The 18,883-nt window shown below is 40.2% G+C and overlaps 1 protein-coding gene across 1 annotated transcript in view; it reads right to left on the bottom strand.

Moving 5' to 3' along the window:
- Positions 1–18,883, bottom strand: part of Ar (androgen receptor) — a 178,362-nt gene that overhangs the window by 6,724 nt on the left and 152,755 nt on the right. The window contains exons 4-7 of the mRNA XM_028883888.2: positions 10,397–10,684; positions 5,255–5,399; positions 1,729–1,859; positions 749–906 (exon numbers count right to left, since the gene is read on the bottom strand). Coding sequence (XP_028739721.1) covers positions 749–906; positions 1,729–1,859; positions 5,255–5,399; positions 10,397–10,684 — 722 coding nt within the window. The remainder of the gene's footprint in view (positions 1–748; positions 907–1,728; positions 1,860–5,254; positions 5,400–10,396; positions 10,685–18,883) is intronic.

The raw sequence follows: 18,883 nt of genomic DNA, 5'->3' as shown, positions 1-18,883 counted from the left end.
TCCCACCTCAGAATTCCAGTACCTTTAGCATTTTTGTCCCAAGGCCTAGCCTTGATCCTTCCCAGTGAGTGAATGATTGTGTGTGTGTGTGTGTGTGTGTGTGTGTGTGTGTGTGTGTGTGTGTGTGTCTGTGTGTATCTACTCATTTGTGTGTTTGAAAAATGATCTCCAGGGAGGCACTGAGGGCTCCTAGATATCCTTTATACCATTTCAAGTCCTCTGACTTAGGACTGAGTGTTCCTCTTTTCGACTCCTCCATTACACACACACACACACACACACACACACACACACACACACACACACACTTTCAATCTTTCTCTGTATCTCTACCTCCGTCCTTCCCACTATCCCTCCTTCCTTCTTCCTCCTTCTACACACACACACACACACACACACACACACACACACACACACACAAACTCACATGTACATGACTCAAGGAAAAGAGGAAAGAAAAATATCTAGGCCTGTTTTGTCTGCCTGGGAAATTCATCTGCCTTAAGCTTCTTCCCTGCAACCCAGCTTCTCTGTGCTCAACTCTTCCACCCCTTTCACAACATCCAGCTGGGACACTGTGACCTGTGTTCCTTTCTTCTCCATTGCATTTTCTTCTTGGACCATACTCAAAGCCAGAGGCAAATGGAAGCACCTCCCAACAGGTGGTGCCAGACCCGAGAGGAGCCTATTATCACTGGGCTCTATCAGGCTGCTCTCCCTGATAAAGCACCCTCTGTAGTTTGCTTACAGGCTGCACAGAATCCAGGAGCTTGGTGAGCTGGTAGAAGCGCCTTGAGCAGGATGTGGGATTTTTTCTTTTGCATGCAATGATACGATCGAGTTCCTTGATGTAGTTCATTCGAAGTTCATCAAAGAATTTTTGATTTTTCAGCCCATCCACTGGAACTGATGTGGGATGAAGACAGAATGGGGAGGGGAAGCATGCCCACGAAGGAGCATTAGACAAAGCACCAAGTTTTCTGACCACAAACTTGACCCCCCACCCCCACACAGAGGTAACCATCTATTTGGCTTTCTGTCAGTTGAAGTCTGTGTGCCTGGGGCCTTCAGAGTAAAGGATTTTCTGTACTTAACATGGAGGAGTTAGATAAAATAGACTGAACTTTCTTTTGGACTAGTTTTTTCATGTACCCATTTCTCAGGTCCCAAACTTTTTTGTTCTCCATCAAACTGTGATTTAGACATTCAAAAAAAACCTGGATTATCAAATATCAAATGCCTCTATTCTCCCTCATTACACTCTGCTTAGAGAAGACATTAAAGAAAGCTTCCTTGACTGCCAAGCAAGACCTGTCTCAGTTGCTTCAGCCTCCTTTGGTAGCTAGAAAAAGAAATGTCCTCTAGGAGGTGATCCCTCCTGCTGTACTCCTCTGCAAGGAATGCATGCTAGCTCATGCCTGTTACTACAGTAGAGACTACAGGATATATCAGAGGCTCATTACATCTTTAAAGGCTTTATCTCAGTGAGGGAGTGAGGGTAGAGAATCTGGTAGAGGCTGAATTCTACCCATGAAACTCATCTCTACCCACAAAATTGGTCTTTGTAAGGAGAAAGGATGCTGAGGGGACATGGAGGTGAAGGGAGGGAGAGAGAAGAAGGGAAATGTCCAGGAGCTGTATTCTCCCTAATAGCAGTTTAGTGAAAAATGTAGCCCCCCTGGAGCCTCTGTGCTCCCAGTGGCATCCTCTGCAGGCCCAGGTACTTACTAATGCTGAAGAGCAGCAGTGCTTTCATGCACAGGAATTCCTGGGGGGTTATCTGGAGCCATCCAAATTCTTGGGACAGGTGCCTCATCCGCACACACTGGCTGTACATCCGAGACTTGTGCATGCGGTACCTAAGCAAGAGACATAGAGATGAAAAGGAGTAATGAGGGGAGCCTTCCAACCAGCATACAGGAAATGTTTCTTGAAGCCCCTCCCTCCCACGATTTTCCAAGAAAAGCTGGCTGTTTGTCCTGCTAGGACTTCAGTCACAAGGAACTATGCTGTTCTCTCTGTCCCCCAAACTTCTGATATCCAGATAAGGACTCATCTTCTCTGGTCAGGATATGGTTTAGCACATGGAATTTCCAGGTCTGCATTTCCTTTCTGTTTCCTGAGTCAGGGACAGGAAAGCATAACCGAATGAACACAATGGGGCAGGGACATGGTCTCCCTGACTACAGTGTTAGGATCTCAGCTACAGCCAGAGCCAGAACCTGCCATCTAGGCTGCCCATTTCAGGATTTCTCAGAGAGACTACCAGGCAATCCGCTCTTAATGTAAGAATGCCAGGGTTTGCAAGTAGCCACAGGTGTTTATCTTGTCAACACCCCTGCCTGCCATTTCCTGTAACAGAAATGTAATCATTTCTTTAAAAACACCTAGCAATAGATATAAATTGCACATTGTCCTTTCACAATGAGTTCCAGTGCTTCTAAATGTGCTTGGGGTGTTTGGCAATGTCTATTCCCAATGTCCTCTGCAGAGAGGAGCCCACTCCCTCAAAAACTGGCTGTTCCTGACCACAGTTTGGGAGTTGTAAACATCTGTGAGCTGCTTTCTTATGGTGAGTTGTGAACAGATTATCACATTATCACCTATAAATTATGTGGGAAAATGGCCAAGGCTTGGACAGTTTTAGGGTGGAGACAACCTCTCTGTTCCATGTCTGGCTATGGCAGCTCTCTAGGAAAAGACACAGTATCTCCAACTAGTAGGCCTCTAAGTTGAGAAGTGTGTGTACATGGGGGGGGAGAGAAAGAAAAAAGAGAGAGAGTAGGGGGAAGAGAGAATTCATTTGTAGTGTGTGAAGGAAGAAAGAGGAATTGGACACCAGTTTAAGTGTTTAAGTGATGAGGACAAAGACCTCCCAGATGGACTATAAAGACCATGTTTTGATATTCTGGTTCCCAAGCCACTAGCCCGAGCAGGCTTATCATTGCCTGGGCAGAAGCTCTGAAGCCTATCTCATAGAAGCCTTGGCTGCCCTGGAGAAGGAAAGAAGGTGGCAGGTGGTGAATTATTCAATCCAGGCTGAAATACAGCTGGACAAGGGAAGTGTTTAGATGGTATCACAAGTCAATTGAGCAGAACAGTGCTGTTCTAAGCTCTTTTACCCTAGAGGACATTTGAGTAAGTTCTGCCTTCCCTGGGACCCAGCAGGGCTTCCGTCCTGGTTTCCATTGTATTTGCATGCCTCTGATGATGTATTTGATGTCAACATTGCAGTGTTTGAAATCATGGTCCTGGCATAAAGGATTCCTAGAATATTGCTGTAGGCCCCTGAGACAGAAAATATAGGGAGTTGATAGGAGAGAGGAGGAAAAAGCAATGAAAGGAATTCACAGAGGAAATAAACAGGAAACAGGAAGAAAGAGTTGAGAGAATTAAAGGAAGGAAAGGGGAAGTGCAGTAGGGGGTAAAAATAAGGGGTAGGGATGGAATCCAAAAGGGGAGCAGAAGTAGGCATTGATGAAAGAGAAGATTAAAGGAAAAGTGAAGCTTTTTGGAAAACACTGAACATAGTGACTGGTACATGGTAAGTGCTTAGTTAATGATGTGTAAGGAAGGTGCTGTTATAGTATTATTCATCATTCTATGGTGAGAGATGTATGACTCAGAGAACTGCAGCAATTCTCACATGGCTACTGAGCTAGAATTTAAGCCCATTATCCTTACAGCATGGATTTCCACAAAGAAGGGAAGAATGAAGAAAACTTTACTGAGAACAGAGTTTTGGCATTCCATTGAGCAGTATATGGCTTTTCTCAGCTTCAAGTCACCATCTCTGTCTCTCTGGACCACAATTGACAGCCATTATTGTTCTCAACTGGGGAGTACTGCATTCCCAGTGGACAGTAAAGATGTATGGTGTCAGTTTGGGTCTCAAAATGACTGAAATCTTATTTATCAAGCAGGTACCAATGATACTAAACATAACGCATTATGAAAACATCCCAAAATGTCAAGAGTATCTGTATTGAGAAGCACTGGTCTAGATATTTGTAAGGCCTCTGATGGCTATATTGCAATTGGTTCCTATAAATGTGAAGGAGCCTTGTAGCTTGATAGATAGCTCCGTGGCATCTTCTCATGAGATGAGTGAGACCTAGCTGTAAAGCTGAGGTAGGGTGCCATAGGCTATTTAGAAATTGATCACAGTGCAGACCCCTAAAGGTCATAGGGCTCTGAGGAAGGTGGAGCTTGAGGAGTTGATTCAGTCAGTAGCAGCAGTGGTTATAGGGCTTTACAATATCTACCCCAGAAGATGGCATCAAAGGTAACTCTTGGAAAGTCTGGAAACCAAAGTCCTTGTGGCTATTCTTAGCTTCTGACTACCAGGGCTGGCCAGGTTGAAAGAGAGCAGCTGGGGACACTTACTCTGCCTTTCATGGCACAGCTGTGTTTTAAGGAACCAGAAACCTGTGGATTTTATTTAAAGACCTGAAAGAGGAGGAAGCTTAATTCCTTCCCTGTCTGAAGGGATTCTCTGTAATGAAACTAGCTCAATGTTCCTGGGTAAGTTATTCTGGTCAGCTCCATTCATAGTACCACTATCAGGAAAGGGGGAAAGGACATGAAAATGGGATCCCTAGACTGTGCCCTTCCTTTCCTTTCCCACCCTTTCCATTGATTTTTCCAGTTTCTTTCATTTCTTTCTTATCCAGTGGGAGAAGATGTTACTTTGCAGCCTCGTCTAGTGGCTCACTTTGAATGTCCTACACAAGTTAATTTAATCTTGAACTCCTGATCCTCCTGTCTCAGTCCTTTGAATGCTAGGATTCTTTGAGGCACCATTCCTGGCCTAAATGATTTTTTTAAGTCTTATTTTTAAAACCATGGGCCAGGAAGACTACACCCATCAATTTCCATTTAAAATGGTTAAGGGGTTTTGTCCAAAGATCAAGACATGGATTATAGCAGAAGTAAGACTTTAGGAGAGAATATGATTCTGAAATCTAAGCCCTTAGGTTAAATTCATGAAAGGTAAATATAGCCAGTAGGACGACAGTTATGAATTCAATCTATTTAAGAAAAGGGAAATGGCAGGGCCATTTGATTTTGACACATATAACCTCCCACATCCCAAAAGACATGACTATCTATGAAAACATATTAATTTACCATGGGAATTCGGTGAGACAGGTTTTTGAAAGTCCTGGCATGAAAGTAATTGCTCAACAAATAGTGACTGATAGAGTCCTCATTGGTAGCAGAGGGACACAAGGCTGGTCATAGAAGTACTTACTCATTGAAAACCAGGTCAGGTGCAAAGTAGAGCATCCTGGAGTTGACGTTAGTGAAGGACCGCCAACCCATGGCAAATACCATGAGTCCCATCCAGGAATACTGAATGACTGCCATCTGGTCATCCACATGCAAGTTGCGGAATCCTGGAGAAGATGGGGCAGAGGCAAAGTCAGATTGCCATTGGTGGGCTGAGTTATGTCTGGGCCTCTGCTTTGCTGAAAACTTGGCCCCTACACAGCCACTGAGGAGCCCTAAAGAACAACACTGACAGCTCTTGAGGGAAGGGTTGTGAAGAAGAAAAATCTGCATGGTGGTGACCCATTCTCCTTCACTGAGCTCTTCCAATGAGACCATGATAGCATCAGAAAGAGTACTGATGTTTGGAAGAGAGTCACAATCTCACACTACTTATAGTGAGTTGACTCTTTTCTTAGCCCTTTACTTCTATTACTCATTTAATCTTTAGATGGAATATTATATATATTATAATATAACACATACACAAATATATATGTATAATGTATTTTCACTATCCCCTTTCTGTGCATCAGTAAAAATGAGTTACAGAGAAGCTCGGGAATATGTTCAAGGTCTTATGTCTACATCTAGCAGACTGATTTCCCAAGCCCACATTCTTGATCATTGCACCTTTGGCAAGATTCAGTTTAATTGCCAGTTCTCCTATGTGGACAATTCTTCTCATTTTACAAAGCCGTCTTCTAGTTGTAATCTGATGTCAGCCATGCCACAACTGGGAGGAAGTATTTTTCCAAAACTACCTCCTCTGTGAAGCATTTTCCTACTTATCCAAGAGCATGGATCAATGGTTGTTCCTTTATCTTTTCAAGGAACCTGGAGTAGCTTTAGACAACTAAAGAACTCAGTTCACAATATCATGATTTCGAAATGGACACATCTTTCTCCTCTACAAGACTTCAAGCTTATCTTTCTATTCATCATTAATACATAGTATACCCTAGGTATGTGACTGGACATTTGAAAAACAATCAAACATATAAGGTATGGCTCCTCAATATTTTACACTCAATTTTTATAGAAGGGGAATTTGATTTCCTCCAAATGGCTTGCCTTAAGTGCAGGAATGAGCCTCCCAAAAGTTACATCTGTAATATCATATAGGTAGAACATACAGGCCAAGTTTCCTGGAACTTTCCAATTCTTTGCATGGTTAAAAAATTTAGAAGCATTACCCCACAGATCATCCTTACTAGTACCTCCTTTATTTTCTACTAAACATTCAGAATCATCATTAATAATGTTTCTTTGAATTTAGAACAAGCATCTGTGAACATTTGATTCTAATGACCCCAGATGATAGGCAATGTGACACTTATTTTATCAACATAGAACCTGAAAATTAGGGCAGTTATGTGACTTGCCCAAGGTCATGCTGTCAGTATGGCTGAACTGGAACTGGAATCCAGGAATTCTAGTTCTCTGTTCCATTCTATTTTTTTTTTTCTTTGAGACAGGGGTTTCTCTGTGTAGCTTTGTGCCTTTCCTGGAACTCACAGAGATCCACCTGCCTCTGCCTCCCGAGTGCTGGGATTAAACGTGTGCACCACCACCACCCAGATCCATTCTTTCTTTTATTCATCTGCTGATGGTCACAGCTCAGAGATTATGCAGGTCATCTGCTTTTCTTAGCCATGGGCTCAAGTGTGAGGTCTTCACTATCAGAATGCTCTCTGCCCACTCAACCACCCACTCACACCCTTCCATTTTCATTTTGTTTTAGATCTCAAGTCTCCTAGTCATGCTATTCTAGAATCCCTCATAACATCACCCTGGGCTGTAATCTTAGCTCTCAGCTCAGTGCTTCTTTCTTCATTGTATTGACAAATGAACAGACTGGCTGGAGCCTTACACTACAGAGCAGTTCTCTCCTGGCACCCTTCTATAGTATAGAACCCCTGGGTCTGATCTTTCCCCATAGAAGACAAGAGGCCAGGTTTAATGAGGCTACAGTTAAGGTTCACATGGGGAAAGAGTCCTGGGAGTTTGAACACTGAGCATCTGTGGTGTGATGCAGTAGACAGGAAAAAAAAAGCCCTGGTTGGTAAGCTTTTCTCTTCTGATGGAATATGTGAATCTGAAGTTATGTGGAGGGGGTAAGTATTAAACTGTGCATGTATCAAAGAAACTATACAGATGTCCGCCCCCCAATTTTCCAACACCAGATAATTAACAAAAAGGTGAAAGGGGAACATTTCAGTTAAGCTGCAATACTAATTAATAGTACATAGAATTGCTTAGCATTCAGACACTGTACCTTTGAACACACAAACTATGTAGATCACCAGTTTTCTATTATATTGCACTCTGTTTGCAATACCTGACTGTTCTTTTAATGCATAGCTTTCGAAGTAGCCTGTTCAGACTACATGGATAACAAGGGAAGATGGGGGAAACTGCAGTCTCAGGCAATTGTTATTGTGAAATACAAGGAATTATGCTCAGGTTTTGAGACACAACCAACAAGGAGTAGATGATGCTTCCTTCTTTTCTCATTAGACAGTTCAAACTGAGGTCAGTGTCAAAGAAAGGCTGGTGGCAAGTTAGATTGAGCTTAATGCAAGCTATAGCTTTAACACTCAATCATCATAATTATAAGCTACCATCTAGAGAGCAGCTACTGTGTTTCACCTCCTGTACTAGGTATTCTTTATACACAAACTTTATGCTGATGACAGTTCTCAAAGTGTTTTACCATCTCTAAAAATGAGGAAAAAGCTGCACAAAGACAGGTGATTTACTTAAGGTTATATATCAAGCCATTGCTAGGATTCCAAACCAGATCTATCTGATTCTAAATATGCTATGTATATACAATTGATTCAAGTGTCTCCAATTTTTAATTATAATTATTAGTGTGCCAGGTACCTTATGAGAAATTTCCCAGGTGTTATCATCATTACAGAAAATGTACAACAAAATTCATCTGACTAGGTTCTTGTATAGAACAGAAACTCACACGTTGAATGTGCAAATTACATGAACTAGTAGGTGATTATGGACAATTTGAATAGCCATTCTTATGAATGCAGTAATCAGCTTCCTTTAGGAGCTATTCTTCTAAATTATTCAGTGTCAGAGGTCATTTGTTCTGGAAAGACAGACGCTAAACTGATTTTGGCTCACAGATTTGTTAATGCAATGAGAAGGCTTCCCATGCTGAGGGTTGAGCCGTGGACAGCTAGTATTTCCAGGTAAAAGAAATTCTGCCATGGCCATTGGCACTAGGTTATTTCTAAGGTCACTAAATTAGAAATCAAAGTATCTGAGCTCAAGCTCTAGTTCCATTGTTAAGTAACCAATATAATAAGCTAGTCTTTGAGCTGTGGTATATGGGAGAGAAATAACAAGATAATTTTGAGACTCATATATATGAAAAGGTTGTGAATCCTATAAAATGAGAGATGTTAAATATTTGGAAATTGAGAATCTCCATTAAAAATGGCATCAAGACATCCAGCTGGATAAATGATAATAATGTCTTTTCTCTTGTTTGTATTCTTGCTCCCCGTGTGAACTCTCAGTTTTGGCACAGTGCATATCCAGCCTCAGTCCTTGGGCTTCCTGCCCAGTAATCTTATTGGCTACTTAAACTCTGTTTTCTGATATGAGAAAGTAGTAGGGAAGTTCTAGAAGCTGGGACTGGGGCCTTAAAATGAGTTCTTGACAATCAAAATGCAAAGTTTTCATAAGCAGAAAGCCCACTACATGGTTCAAGTGGCCTTTCAGGAGGTTTGGATCCATCATTGTAAAGCCAAGAATGACAGAAACAGAGAGCTATTACACACAATAGCTAGAGTTTATAGGTTGGAGGTAGTTTGGAATTAGGAGGGCCTGGGCTCGAGTTGTATTTATTTTATTTTATATATGCACATGTGTACTTTTGCTTTAACTGCGAGATAATCACAACTCTTGTCAGAATTCAATTCCATATAAAATAGAGAAATGGGCACCTACTTTGCAGGGAATTCTTATGATAATCCAATCAGAAAACTGCTATTTTTTCACTATAATGAATAGCAGTTTTCATTAAAAGGTAGGTTAATCTTTGACTTCACAGGAAGAGACTTGGTTGTTGAAATTTCAAAAGAATTTTTGAATCATACAGTCTCAGGATTGGGAGAATCTTTAAAGAGCATACGCTTCATTGCCTGTCAAAATGAATTCCCAACAGCCCCAAGATTGTGTGCCAGTGATTAGCAGCTATGGCTTAGTTGGGGGTAAGTACTGAGGGAGATAAGATTGTGAGGTGGTGATGATTAGGCAGAGATCCTGGTTTCAATCAATTGAGTGGGTCACTTGTATCTGTGCACAATGCTTTTTTTTAAGAAATAAACAATTTGTTTACTAAAGGAATGTTTGTGAATCCATAGATAGAAGCTATCTAAAGCTTCCCTAATCTGTTATAGCTAAATAATAAGACTTATTTAAATAACAATGGTCAGCTAAGTGAGTTCCCATTCTTTACTGGAGGTATCTTAGAGGAGTAAAATAATCACAGTAATTCTTTCAGCATGACCTAACCTTTCTTCCCACTGTAATTTCTAAAGTACTGGGAAAAAAAAAACTACTAAGGGCTCCTTGAAGTGAAGTTTAAAAGTTATCAGGTTAGTCCAAAATGCTCTTGATATGTACAACTAGAGAAACAGATCCAGAAGAGCAAAGGCTCACAAATTGGTTTTGAGCAGAGCTAAGACAAGAAACCAAATGTATTCTGGCTTCCAACTTTCTACCATACCATATAGAAATGCCTGTGGGATCATTCAGACTTAATACTACCTCCGGCATAAACTTACATGTTACATATAGAAGAAGATCTTGAAGTATATGTATGCAGCTATAGCTCTAGGATATGTGATTTGCGGTTAAATGACAAAGTATAATCACCGTGCATTAGTGGAGTCATAGAGGATCCTGGCATGCTGTCTTTCTTCTTGCTTTCTGACTCTCAATTTCCTCAATGTTTAAAGTGAGAATTTTCTGTGACAATCATTTATCTACTGTGTGGCATTGAATACCGCTTGAGTTAACAAGTACCGGCCCAAAGAACCACTCAATAAATATGATATCCCTTATCCCACATCCTTATTTTCCTTTTCCTTACCAGGCAAGGCCTTGGCCCACTTGACCACATGAACAAGCTGTCTCTCACCAAGCTCGTTGAGGCTAGATAACAGGGCAGCAAAGGAGTCAGGTTGGTTGTTGTCATGTCCAGCACACACCACTCCTGGTTCAATGGCTTCCAGGACATTCAGAAAGATAGGCTGACATTCATAGCCTTCAATGTGAGATACTGTCATCTTCTGGGATGGGTCCTCAGTGGGACTGCCAGCACTGGAATTTTCTCCTTCCTCCTGTAATTTTAGATTTCCAAGTTTTTTCAGCTTACGAGCTATGGAGAAGTAAAAGAAATATGAATTTATTACCAGTGGCCAAAAATACACACTACAGTTACCCTGTTGGGAAAAATGATTGAGCCAAAAACAATTAGATCTTTCTCTCTTGTCATAGAGTCTCAGGTTCTTAAGGACAAGTATTTATTCAACACTAGTTGGATGAGTGAGTTAGCATCCATCACTGTTAAACCCCAAAGTATCATACATTGCTTTCTCCTTTGATCCTTGTTCCAGACCACTCTAGTATATCCTTATGCCAGAGTGTAGACTTCAGTATTTATTCCTGGGATATTCAACTGATTCATTTACAAAAACATTCATGGCTGACTTGTTTATTCATCGATCCTCCATACTTCCATTGGCAAATATTTGTTTTCAGGTAACATTAAGAACATAGTCCCTGCTCCACTCTTGTAGAAGAGAAATAAATACCCACAAACAATTCTAGAAAGTGCCAGTATAGTACAAACTACAATGGATGCATCATGAAGAGGGAAAAAACAATCTTCCTGCATGGTGAGGTTAGGAAATACTTTACCTCAAAGGTAAAGTATTTCATCTAGAGCTTAAATACTGGTAAGAATTCCACCAGGTAGAAATGGGTAGAAAGGGTGTAAAGAAATGGGAGAAACTAGAAATCAATGTGCCTATAGTTTATATTGTATATCTGGAAAGACTGGCCATCTATAGTGTTATAAACAAACTGTGGCCTGGTTTTAATGGATGATGTGTATTGTATTAAGTACAGGCTTTGTCTTACCGGTAAAAGCAAATAACGAACACTGTAAACAAAACAACAATATAAATGTGTCTATATTTGATATTAAGAAGTTCTAACTTATAAGTTATAGGCAAATTCTGAATATTGTAAATGAGAAAGCTATGCAAATGCATTTATGTTAGAGAAAGTGACCAAAAGTAACTGTTAAATGATGATCTGGACTTATTCTGTGGGTTCTAAATGGGTAACAAAAAGTATACCAGTTTGGGAATCAGGTCCTTTTTCTCTATCCATGCATTCTTTTCAGCACTGGGAATTGAACATAGCCCATACTTAATAAATACTCATCACTTAGTCAGTATCCTGAGTCCTCTTTTTTACTTTGAGACTTGCATTTAACCAAGCTGATCAGGCTTGCTTTGAATTTACTCTGTAAGTTGGGCAGGCATTGGATTTGTGATTCTTTTCTCTTGGCTTCCCAGTAGCTGGAAGTATAGGTCATTGCAACTAGGTTTAGCTCACACACATATATTGGTACTTAAGGTTCTCTGAGGACAGAAAGGTTGCCGCACACTCATGTCATTATGGAGATTCAGAGACTAGATTTACAGCAGTTGAGAATTTACATATCAGATGGGAATGAAGTTTAGAAAATAGTCTGAAAATCCTTTATACCTTCAGACTACCAAATCATTCCACCTTGGGAATAGTGAGCAGGAATTTTCTGGTGTGCTGCTTCCCACCACACACTATAAAGTGCCTGAGATGTCTGAATGATATTCATAGTTGATCATGTACCATAAAACATATTGATTTTCTTCTTTAGCAGAGGGGAAGAAATGGAAGGTAAAGGATCAGAGCCTGTAATAGTATTAAATAAATAATATAATGTCCATGACTCTATTATCCATCTATAAAAAAATGGAAATCATACTAGCAGACAGCTGTAGAATGTTAGATATAACATTCTTTAAAACAACCACAGTAATCCCAAACTCAGTCATTAAGAACCATTTTCCTGACATACTAACACACATATGCACATATGCATGAACATTTGGGCATGCGCATGCCCCCCTCCCCTACATACACATACACTCACTTACTTTAAAGGTCCTCTGGCATTCCAATGGTTACTTTGTTCTGTTTTCCCTAGCACTTATATTGATAAGTATAAATAATTGAAGAGGTCATAACTCTGAGATCTATCACAAGCAGATGCACTGGGAATAGAACATAAACTGTATTTTTCTTTAATCCTTTGAAAAATAAATAAATAAAAAACAAAGAGAAGTTGATCCCTCAATTTAAGTGCATAAATTTGATAAAACCTACTATATATCTACTTCTGGCTCCACAGAAAAAATGACATATCTGGAACAGACTTTAAACCCTAATTAGAAAAGTAAGGCCTTTACTGTAAATTTTATCATACTCTTGCTCAGTAAACCAAACTAATAATAAATTGCATGTTTGTATCAACACATAGGACAAGGAGAAGAAAATGATGTGTCTAATGGTATTGAGAAGAAAAGGGGGAAAATAATAAGTAAGCCTGAGATCCCAACCTTGGCTGCAAGATGACCTTGTCCAACAATAATTTTTACAGTATTTGGGCACAGTCAGTAATAAAGAGATAGACACTTCCATTGCCAACTTTAGCCTCCCACTTAAAGGCATAAGGCTGGGGGTTTGATATGAACCTAGCCAATTTACTCCCAGAGCAAGAGGCCTGGTCTTCACAATGTTTTGCCTTTTGGGGAATCCATTTCTTGCACTGGTCTTTTTCATGTACATGGCACTACAAACTGATGGTGCCTCCAGAATATCCCTGGTGCAGTTCCCATACAGACCCCTGGTATTTTCTAGTCTTGAGCTTAGGGAAAAATAACCTCATTGATCTGAACCTGCTTTACCTAGAAAACCCGCATTCCTGTACTTTATCATGTGGCTTTTCCAAGGAGTCTGAATCCCTAAGGTCTTATCTTCTTTGACTATAATCTCTACTTCTTTAGTAGATAGCATCACATGTAGAAGTGGAGAAACAGGAAGTTCTGAAAATAGTTCCCTGCCTTAAATGGAAACATATCTGGGATACTGTAGTGGTACAAAGAGTCACAGCTTGGAAAATAGGAAGAGTCCTTAGAAATCATCTTGTCCAGTGTTCACATGTTCACATATATTCAGAATGTACCCAGGAAATATAGTGTATCGATATGTGTGTAGAAGAATGGTTGGCATCCTGCCTAGCAAACTGGGATAAAATGTCTTACTGCCTTTCTTTCCCTAGAAGACATCCATGTAACATGTAAAATCTCCCATGAAGTGCATGTATTCTAAGCTGAATTCAACCCTTAGTTATCACTTTGAGAATTTTTGTATTAGTCCAAAGTTTCAAGTCAAAGATGGGGAAGCAGTCTAGTGGCAGAGCCAGGATTGGAACCAGGGATCTTATTCTTCATTTAAAATCCCTTATGACTCATTGCTTCTCTTTCACTAGCTTATTCCTGCTCTATTTCAGTATGTGTCTCTCTGAGATCCTTTCTAGGCTTATTCTATTTCATATAGTAGCCACTAGTCCTGTGTGGCTATTAAAATAATTAAGATAAAGGAAATAAAAATGTAATGCTTGAGTTTCACTGGACATATTGCCAGTGTTTAAAAACCACATGCAGCCCGTTACTGCTAAGCAGAACAGCACAGACATAGAACATTTCCATTATCTCAGAGAGTTCTGTTGAATATTGCTATGAATATGGCCTGCTCTCTGGGGCAGCTGTTCTATTTGTCATACTATGCTAAAGCTATTGATGAGGAAAGAATCCAAAATGAATGATATATAGATGGATCCACTGGATTATATTCAAAAGGTGCAGGGACAAAGAGAGTAGTTAGTGTTGTTACTATCATGGTGTTATGTTACTAACAGTGAGATTTAGTCTGTCACCATTATTCTGTAGTGACTCAAATCACTGAAGTGATGACTTGTAGGCCTAAACAGATTCATTTCAAGCAAGATCAATATGCATAGGGACTGTGGGGACGATCCATCAAGACAAAATTATTCCCATTTCTTTGAAATGTACCAATCAGAACTTGGCTGGCATTTTCCTATCTCCTTCCAGAGCTATAAGGCATCTGCTTTGAAGAAGAAAGTCTGCATTCCCATTTACCTCCAGGACCCTGGTAATGTGCTGTCTGTGTGATCATAGTGGCTCAAGCCGCACCAGGTGTTCTGAGCTAGCTGCCTGAAGAGGGTGGCTGCACTAAACATAATTGAAATCGGATTCCATTCATTCTGTGGGGATCCGCTGTTCTCTCTCTGCAGCAGAGGCCAGCATGTTGCTAGACGACTTGGAATCCTAGACAATGAAGCTTGCTAGTCTCAGCTGTTACTCAGTGCCCAAGGCCTTGTTTTCTTCCATGAAGGCCACCCCCATGCTCCTCCCTTCCCCTGCACCTGAGCCCCAGAGTCAAAGATAACTCTCTATATGAGATACACACAAACTAACCACTATGTCAAAGCAGAGCCTTACTTAAACTGAGGGGCAAACCAGAGAGAAGCGGCATCAAAAGTGGGTAGTTCTCATGGTATATGAACTGTTTTACATCTCATCACTGTTTTTAGACTTAGGTTACAGTAGTAGCAAAAATGAATCCTCACAAGGTACGACTTTGTTCTCATCTATTGTTCTGGAGCCTGGCAAACTTGGAATCTGGTATATCAGCCCTGGGAGAGTGGATTTCTATGGAAACTACCTCCATAGCATCAAAGAGAGCCTTTTCAAATCATGTTTCATGATGTGTTCCTAAGGAGGCCTACATGTGCTTAATCTGTAACTTCTCTAACCTCAATGACCTTTAGAGATGTTTCCAGATTAAGTCTTTGTTTTCTGGGTTATATACTCTTAGGCAGTGGAGAGGTATAGGTGATGTTTCCAGTCTTTGAAACTTTGAATTACTGTGCCCAAGGTCAAGGATGCCTCTCTTCCTGATATTTCATCATAGAATTTGGAATATCAAAGAATCATCCTCTCTGGAAGACTAATTCCTAGAATGGCCTCCAAGATTCTGAGTCCCATGAGCTTGTGTATCTTCGTTTAGTTATGCAGTCATGTAGTACTGTAGTTGCTGTTGTGAAGGACTGAGCAAATGATATTCAAGTCCCAATTCAGTTGAATGTGAAGGGCTTGGCTGAATCATGTAAGCTTTTAAAATACTGAGATTTTTCCATTAAGACCATCACCATTTGAGGGACTCAACAAAAATAAGATTCTCTGTAGCTGGCTTTGAAAGTGAGGTTGCCCGAAAAGAAATCTAACTCTTCCTTCCACAGTGACCATCAACTACCCATAGCTCCTCAGCTAGGGTTATGGTCTCAGTGGCCTTTTATCTTCCATGATGTAAGTTTTAACTCGCTGGTTCTTACATGTATGGTGAAATATGCCCTGAGCTTCAGGAGGGGGAAGAAAAAGGTGACACTGAAATTTTAAAATGTTATTATAAAGGGCTTATTATTTGCTTGGTGGTAATGTTAGAGTCTTATGGTATGTATGCTCATAAACAAATCCTTTGTTGTCCCCTATATTTTAGTTTGCTAATCTACTTGGTAAAAATCCAATCTGATTACTCTATATGACTACTTTATGATGAAAGCCTAGTGAGGCCTTTCTGAATCCTGTGAAAGTATAATCCAATGGACAGGCTGTGACTTTTCTCCATAATGGATCTCTGGCAAGAAACACTTTGAAAAGCTGATTACAGTGGCAAATTGTGAGGAGTATCAGTTTTCATTTTGGGTGAAAGATTGAAGGCCATACTGACAGCTTTCAGAGTCATTATATAATAGCAAGATCTAACTCACAGGGTTGTGATTTTACAAAAGGAGATGTGTGTACATTGCTCAGTACAAAGTAAATTAGGTAGGCCAATATATGATGGCTTTCACTCTTATTGAGCCCTACATTACCCCATATTCATGCTCTTTATCCTAAACAGGTAAATTTTCTAAGAAGAAATTAACTACTTTCTGAAATTTATAATTTCCACAATGACTAAAATCTAATAGGAAAGAGAATGATAGTTCAAAGGATTATTACTAGCTACCAGTCTAGTATACCACTAGAGCCCTTAGGAGCCTATGAATTTCTTCAAGGGTCCCTGTGGAAAATCAAAGTGGACTTTAATATTGTGGCCCCACCTGCTTTCCGATCAGAGCTGCGGTGGTATCTATATCTACATTTGGAATTCTATGTCAGATTTTATTAGAAGAAAATATTCTATTTTCAACAAAAGAGTTTGGGGACCTATATGCTATCTATGCTTTCTCTTGCCTTATTTTATAGATGGAGAGACTAAAGTGCAAAGGTAAGTCATACCAAAACACATAATTATGGCAGAACAAAAGACAGAAATAGATGTCTTAGCTTGCAGGGAGGTATGCTTGCCTTCCTGCTAGCTTGACCACCGTGCTATTAGTAAGAATGGTCAGAAGCAGGCATTGGAATTGGACTAGGGAAAATTAGGACAGGGACAATAGGTAGAGAACAAAACCAGTCCTTGACAAGCATGAAGTAAGAGCTTAGCAGGGAAATATGACCAAGTGGGATTAATAAATGTATGATAAATACCCTCTCAGGCAAGAAGGCTCTTCAGCCCCCCGCCTCCCTGCCTGCTGACTCTCATTCTCTTCCCAGTCCCAATTCTTGGTCAGGGGAATAGCCAGGAGAAAGAATATCAAATTTTATCTTTCAAGGTTTATGTTGGACTATTTAGTCTAATGGTTTTTAGTTTGTGGAGGAGTAAACATAATTAATAATAGAATGATATGCAAGGCTGCACATCCTTGCCAAAGCACAGAAACTATTTCCAAGTCTCCCTCCTCTGACTACTGAGCCAGAAGAAAGGGGTTCACTGTCCAAATGCCATCCTGAGTGAGGAGCACAGGGTCATTACCCCAAACCTGCTTATGAGAAATTGTAGAGCCTGGAAATGCTTTTGCATACCAGGCTTTTCCACTGGAAAAAGTAAGTACATGAATTTAGAGCATACATGCTTTTACAATTACATTTAAACTGACATTAAAAACAAATGCGAAACAGTCCATGCTGAACAGGTCAGCACGACCTGGAAAGCAAATGAGAGTTTTTTCTTTTTCTTTTTCTTTATTTTTTTTAAAGAAAGAAAAGAGAAAAAAGGGGAAAAAAGGCCCAATGTTAACAGGATTAATTATGTCAGTCTGTTGTAAATAAAAAAATAGCATTGGTGTGTTAATGGTTTTATTACAGGAAAATTTCACTAGCAGAAATATTCAGTATTCAAAGCAAATAGAAAGCAGTTAAAAAAATAAACCACATTAGCCTTTCAATCCACATTAGAGACGTTCTTGTTGACTAGATTAAAATTTTGCTCTGAGAAGGAGGAAATGTCTCCCCTTCCGCCCGAAGTTGGCAGTTGGCTTGGTCTCCCACCAAATATAGCTAAATAAAGGGAAAGAGAAAGATTGTATGTCTACACGCAAGAGTGCCGTGTGTGTGTGTGTGTGTGTGTGTGTGTGTGTGTGTGTGTGTGTGTGTGTGTGTACATGTGCAAGTGCGTGCATGTGTGTAGGTGGTGACTGGAAAATGGACAGGGCAGGAAAGGCAGGTCCCAAGCAAGACAGAGAGAGCATTTTTACTTTCATTTTTGTCTGTCCAGGACTTGTATATTGTGTCTCCAACAGGAGAAAACTACTTTCAATATGGAGGTTGTGGGAAGACAGAACAAAAACCTGCAAATGCTGAATGTCTCATCTGTTACATCAGCATTTCTCACACATGATCTTATTAGAGGCAAGAGTTTTCTGTGAGGAGTAGTGGGGAGTGAAGGAAGCACTAAGGTGAGAAGAAGAAGGGTAGACACACTTCCTCTATTAGCTTAGCCTTGGCAGGAAACAAAGGAAGCAATCATTGCAGCTCAGATTTTGCCTTCTTCTGCCTTATGAAAGGTTCAGGTTGTGTGGGATGCTGCAAACAGAGTCACCTTGACTTTGGAGAGAAAAGGACTATCTGAATCTAGATTTTTTCCTCCAGTATTTTAAGAGGGGGGCTGGCTGGCATCTCTTCCAAGAGAAGTAAAAATTTGGTCCTTCTTTCCTGTCTGTAGATCAGCAACTTCCTTCAGCTCTTCTGTATGGCCTGAGGCTGAAAACTGGATTTTTGGCAGAAATCCAGAAAAGCCTTTTTCACTGTCTGGTCATTTGAGATATATGTAATTGCCAAACTGGAATTTTTGAATATGAAAGAGTGATTTTGTTGAAAGTACTGGCTTAGGAAAGATGGGTTTATTCCTAATATGCTCAATAATCAGATGCCTGAGTTGGGTCTTCTGACATAGGAGGCATCATGCACAAGTAGAGAAAGAGGTGGTTGCCATTTTGGAAAGGGGTTTCCATACTTCTTTTCTTATCATCTTGTAAGAAAGAAGTGAGATGAAG

Source organism: Peromyscus leucopus, chromosome X (assembly GCF_004664715.2).
Source record: "Peromyscus leucopus breed LL Stock chromosome X, UCI_PerLeu_2.1, whole genome shotgun sequence".
Classification (NCBI taxonomy): domain Eukaryota; kingdom Metazoa; phylum Chordata; class Mammalia; order Rodentia; family Cricetidae; genus Peromyscus; species Peromyscus leucopus.
This window is presented reverse-complemented; position numbering and strand designations above follow the sequence as displayed.